The following is a 6,085-nucleotide window of genomic DNA, read 5'->3' as shown; positions in this document are numbered from 1 at the left end:
GTCTCTAAGTCTCTTTGTAGGTCTCTAAGGACTTGCTTTATGAATCTGGGTCCTGTATTGGGTGCATATATATTTAGGATAAGTTAGCTCTTCTTGTTGAATTGATCCCTTTACCATTATGTAATGGCCTTCTTTGTCTCTTTTGATCTTTGTTGGCTTAAAGTCTGTCTTATCAGAGACTAGGATTGCAACCCATGCCTTTTTTTTTTCATTTGCTTGGTAGATCTTCCTCCATCCCTTTATTTTGAGCCTATGTGTGTCTCTGCATGTGAGATGGGTTTCCTGAATATAGCACACTGATGGGTTTTGACTCTTTATCCAATTTGCCAGTCTGTCTTTTAATTGGAACATTTAGCCCATTTACATTTAAGGTTAATATTGTTATGTGTGAATCTGATCCTGTCATGATGTTAGCTGGTTATTTTGCTCATTAGTTGGTGTAGTTTCTTCCTAGCCTTGATGGCCTTTACAATTTGGCATGTTTTTGTAGGGGCTTGTACCAGTTTTTCCTTTCCATCTTTAGTGCTTCCTTCAGGAGCTCTGTTAGGACAGGCCTGCTGGTGACAAAATTTCTCAGCATTTGCTTGTCTGTAGATTTTATTTCTCCTTCACTTATGAAGCTAAGTTTGGCTGAATATGAAATTCTGGGTTGAAAATTCTTTTCTTTAAGAAATGTTGAATATTGGCCCCGACTCTCTTCTGGCTTGTAGAGTTTCTGCTGAGAGATCAGCTGTTAGTCTGATGGGCTTCCCTTTGTGAGTAACCCAACCTTTCTCTCTGGCTGCCTTGCCTTAACATTTTTTCCTTCATTTCAACTTTGGTCAATCTGACAATTATGTGTCTGGAGTTGCTCTTCTCGAGGTGTATCTTTGTGGCATTCTCTGTATTTCCTGAATTTAAATATTGGCCTGCCTTGCTAGATTGGGGAAGTTCTCCTGGATAATATCCTGCAGAGTGTTTTCCAACTTGGTTCCATTCTCCCTGTCACTTTCAGGTACACCAATCAGACATAGATTTGGTCTTTTCACAGTCCCATATTTCTTGGAGGCTTTGTTTCTTTTTATTCTTTTTTCTCTAAACTTCTCTTCTTGCTTCATTTCATTCATTTGATCTTCCATCAGTGATACCCTTTCTTCCAGTTGATCGCATCAGCTACTGAGGCTTGTGCATTCGTCATGTAGTTCTCGTGCCATGGTTTTCAGCTCCATCAGGTCCTTTAAGGACTTCTCTGCATTGGTTATTCTAGTTATCCATTCATCTTTTTTTTCAAAGCTTTTAACTTCTTTGCCATTGGTTCGAATTTCCTCCTGTTGCTCAGAGTAGTTCGATCGTCTGAAGCCTTCTCTCAACTCGTCCAAGTCATTCTCCATCCACCTTTGTTCTGTTGCTGGTGAGGAGCTGTGTTCCTTTTGAGGAGGAGAGGCGCTCTGATTTTTAGTTTCCAGTTTTTCTGCTTGGTTTTTTTTCCCCATCTTTGTGGTTTTATCTACCTTTGGTCTTTGATGATGGTGACGTACAGATGGAGTTTTGATGTGAATGTCCTGTTTGTTTTCCTTCTAACAGTCAGGACCCTCAGCTGCAGGTCTGTTGGAGTTTGCTGGAGTCCACTCTAGACCGTTTGCCTGGTATCAGCAGCGGAGGCTGCACAACAGCAGATATTGGTGAACAGCAAATGTTGCTGCCTGATCGTTCCTCTGGAAGTTTTGTCTCAGAGGAGTACCCGGCCATGTGAGGTGTCAGCCTTCCCCTACTGGGGGGTGCCTCCCAGTTAGGCTACTGGGGGGGGGGGGGGGGGTCAGGGACCCACTTGAGGCAGTCTGTCCGTTCTCAGATCTCCAGCTGCGTGCTGGGAGAACCACTACTCTCTTCAAAGCTGTCAGGGACATTTAAGTCTGCAGAGTTTTCTGCTGCCTTTTGTTTAGCTATGCCCTGCCCCCAGAGGTGGAGTCTACAGTACAGAGGCAGGCAGGCCGCCTTGAGCTGCAGTGGGCTCCACCAAGTTCGAGCTTCCCGGCTGCTTTGTTTACCTACTGAAGCCTCGGCAATGGTGGGCGCCCCTCCCCTAGCCTTGCTGCTGCCTTGCAGTTTGATCTCAGACTGCTGTGCTAGCAATGAGCGAGGCTCCTTGGGCATAGGACCCTCTGAGCCAGGCGTGGGATATAATCTCCTGGCGTGCCATTTGCTAAGACTGTTGGAAAAGTGCAGTATTAGGGTGGGAGTGACCCAATTTTCCCGGTGCCATCTGTCACCCCTTTGACTAGGAAAGGGAATTCCCTGACCCCTTGTGCTTCCTGGGTGAGGCGATACCTTGCCCTGCTTTGGCTCATGCTCGGTGTGCTGTACCCACTGTCCTGCACCCACTGTCTGACATTCCCCAGTGAGATGAACCCTGTATCTCAGTTGGGAAATGCAGAAATCACCCGTCTTCTGCGTCACTCACACTGGGACCTGAAGACTGGAGCTGTTCCTTTTATCAGCTTCATTCCAGCCCATGAAGACAAAGGTGTCACATACCTATCCACTGTGGCTAACCTGTCCTCAGCAGGGAGCTTCCCCAGTACTACTCTCCTCTCTGTTCTGAGCCTACTTGCTCCTTTGTCATGCTTCCTCTGTCCCACTCCCTAATAGATGATTTGTCCTCTCTGCCCAGCCCCTAGTTCTGATATTTGGATTGTCTGTGATCTGGGTAGTACTTAGGAGGTAGAACCAAAGCCTTGTTGATTGGATTGGGAGTTTCTAACTTCCTATTAAAGGCACTGATTAAGCATCTATCATATAAAGTAAAGTAAGATTATGATCCAGTAAGACAAGACTCCACAAGTAGTGCAGGAAGAACTGGTTTCTAGTACACTTCATGCTTCAGGACAGGAAATCCAGAAAAAAATTCTGTGGTACGTTAAGTGTGTACTGTAAGTTTCATTTCCATGTGAAAAACTGTAGTTAGCTAAAAAAGTACATCCATGAAGAATCCTGATTAAACTTGTTTAATCCTGTTAAACTAGCTACTATCTAAACAATCATTTCACAACAACTCAAGAACTCTGTAAAAGCATTTCCTCTGAATATTTTATTCAGAAAAAAAAACACAAAAAGATAAGGCAGAAACAAAAATCCCAGTCACTTGCAGTATCTGTCAGCTTTCAATTTGGCTCTCCTGTTTAAACAAAGAAAAATAATAAAATTAATCTATGTAAAACATGCCATATGTATTCAACTGCTACTAAATATAAAAAGCTTTAAAACTGTTCAATTTTGGTTATTACAACACATATTAAAATATGTATACTTTTAAATTTGGTTTCTATAAAAAATGGATTCTAATCTTATAAAAGTTATTTCCTAATATTCAATAAATGTTGCCTAAGGGCTTGTTCAATCCAAATAGCAATTTTAATTATTCCAGAATTTAAGGGTGCACTAAATTTCCATTTAACAGGGTGAGAATGCTGTATTACAAGTGATAAAAGTTACAGGACATAGAGCTTATTCTGTTTTAGAGTCCACATCCTGATTATATTTTATATCCTTTTCTTGATTTCTAACAACTGGATACATATTCATTTGCTCAGCTGGAAAAAATTCTTGACATTATTTACTGACTTTAGGTATGAACTCTACCAGCTAGTTAACAGGAAATATGTAATTTTAAACATTGCCTTTATCAAGTAATGTAAAAAAAAAAAAAAAGGGTAAGAGTAACTTTGCAACATAGGACCTGAATGAGCGGCTGGTGATTATCAAAATCTGGCACTTAATTGATTTATACTTGTACACCCACAGCTAAACGTCTCTACCTGTTTTTCTATGTCGTAAATCTAGGACATTACTTATCTACCTAGGAAGAGTAACAAATATTAATAATGTGCTATGATAAACATCCTGCACTCTTCCAAATCTTACAATACAACTGCTTCAATTTCACTTGTTTAGCTTTTATACTTAGTTTTTTAGTTGCTCTATTCTTATTTTAAGGAACCTGAACTACTATAACAGAATCCACATAATTTTTATATTAGTCAAACTGCCTCTTTCTAATTCTGGTTCTAATAGTTATAAAAAGATAATGAGAAATTTATGAAGTAGACACAGTCAAACCTGAATTTCTTAAAGTATATACTTGGTTAGAATCAGTTATATTTTTTAGATATTCTTTGACAGTCTTTTCCCAAACTTATGATGTCCTCTCTAGGTAATATTGCCACACTCATAAATTAGAAATAAAGATAAAAATGTGAAAACTACAGTAATTTAAGAGAATGTAGGTTTTCTACATGCCATTTCTATTGGCTACTGAAAATAGTGGAAATAAGTAAATAAATAGCTACCTGTCCAGAAGCGTCTCATGCAAAAATCCATCTTTCCGAGCCTTTTTAAGAATTTTACTGTCCTCTTTACTTATTTTAAGTTTGTGGTCTTGGAAGCTCTGAAATTTCTTTCTGCAAAGAAAACGTTTTCATTGAAAAATACCTCAAACTCTTATTATACATATTTACTATTAAATTTATAAATACTGTTAATTTTTTTCACTTATTAAAAAAGTCTAATTGTAGGCCAGGCGCAGTGGCTCATGCCTGCAATCCCAGCACTTTGGGAGGCCAAGACAGGTGCATCACTCGAGGTCAGGAGTTCGAGAACAGCCTGGCCAACATGGTGAAACCCCATCTCTACCAAAAATACAAAAATTAGCCGAGCATAGTGGCGTGCACCTGTAGTCCCAGCTACTTGGGAGGCTGAGGCAGGAGAATCACATGAACCTGGGAGGCAGAGGTTGCAATGAGCCGAGATCATGCCACTGCACTCCAGTCTGGGGGACAGAGCAAGACTCCATCTTGGGGGAGAAAAAAAAAAGGTCTAATTGTATATTTTTAATAAGCTGGAGCTTTTCAACAAAGATGACCTTCGTGACCTCTCATGAGGAGGGCCACTCATTGGCTGGGTAACACAAGGCCCTACTTCTAGTAGGGCATGCTGGCTGGAGTCCCCTGTGTCCTGTCCATAGCACTAACCCTTTGACTGGCAACACACCCATTCTATGAATGAATAGAGACATTGACTAACCCGAGTGACTAGCTTTGAGAGCTGATAGGATGATTAGGAAAACTGAAGCCTCAAGAAAAGAAAAGCATTTAACTCAGTGCTCTATCCTAGAGGCCACATTGTGTTGTATCGTCTTGTCAATCAGTTTTATTTTTTCAGACAGGGTCTTGCTCTGCCACCCAGGCTGGAATGCGGTGGTGATCAGAGCTCACTGCAGCCTTGAACTCCTGGGCTCAATCCTCCTGTCTCAGCCTCCCGAGTAGCTGGGCCTATAGGCATGCCCCACCATCCCCAGCTAATTAGGTAATTTATTTTGAAAGCACTTTGAGAAGCACTTCACTGTCAAATCTGTAGGTCTGAAAGGAAAAGAATACATACACATAATTTATTTCACATTGTTTTACGTTTCCTTTGTCTTCTTCTGGAATGTCATCTTTTTTCTTGGTTTCTCTTTCAGCACAGGATCTAATCTAGATATTGGAAAAGAGAATCCAATGGGTTATATGTTTATCTTCCATCTTCTCCACTTTATATATCACGTAAGAACATTCGAGATGATTTCTTATGCAGAAGAAAAAATTAACTGAGCAACTATATTCAGAAAAAGGTTCTGGCTATGTGTTTTTACTTCATATATATAATCTATGAGTAAGTGCTATCACATGCTTCCTCCGCAGCCCTTGTGTCAGAAACACTACAGACAAAATTATTTGAGAAACATTTTACACATCAGATCCTGCTAGGCAATAAAGCAATCATTAACTAATTTAATTTTGTCCTCCAAGTGAATATACTAGGATCAAATTATCCCTAGTAGACAACTGTTCATTTGATCAGACTGAAAGCTTAATAGCTATTTTATGTTGCACAGACTATTACCAAAGTATTAAAACTTTTAACATTACACAACTTGTTTTTAATTAATTGGAACCCACCTCTTTTACTAGCTTCTTATATCCTCCTAAGTTTGGATAGATGTTTACTATCACATGTCATAAGTTAATTGATCTGCATTCAACAATTAGGATCACCCACAGAACAGGCAATT

At 40.0% G+C, this 6,085-nt stretch overlaps 1 protein-coding gene across 1 annotated transcript in view; it reads right to left on the bottom strand.

Annotated features, from left to right (window-relative positions):
* Positions 1-3,040: 3,040 nt before the first annotated feature.
* LOC116464903 (protein FRG1) overlaps positions 3,041-6,085 on the bottom strand; it is a 5,499-nt gene continuing 2,454 nt past the window's right edge. Inside the window, exons 2-4 of the mRNA XM_032148134.3 lie at positions 5,416-5,507; positions 4,326-4,436; positions 3,041-3,154 (exon numbers count right to left, since the gene is read on the bottom strand). Coding sequence (XP_032004025.1) covers positions 3,118-3,154; positions 4,326-4,436; positions 5,416-5,507 — 240 coding nt within the window. The 3' untranslated portion in view covers positions 3,041-3,117. The remainder of the gene's footprint in view (positions 3,155-4,325; positions 4,437-5,415; positions 5,508-6,085) is intronic.

This window comes from Hylobates moloch, unplaced genomic scaffold, assembly GCF_009828535.3.
Source record: "Hylobates moloch isolate HMO894 unplaced genomic scaffold, HMol_V3 SCAFFOLD_2125, whole genome shotgun sequence".
NCBI lineage: Eukaryota > Metazoa > Chordata > Mammalia > Primates > Hylobatidae > Hylobates > Hylobates moloch.
This window is presented reverse-complemented; position numbering and strand designations above follow the sequence as displayed.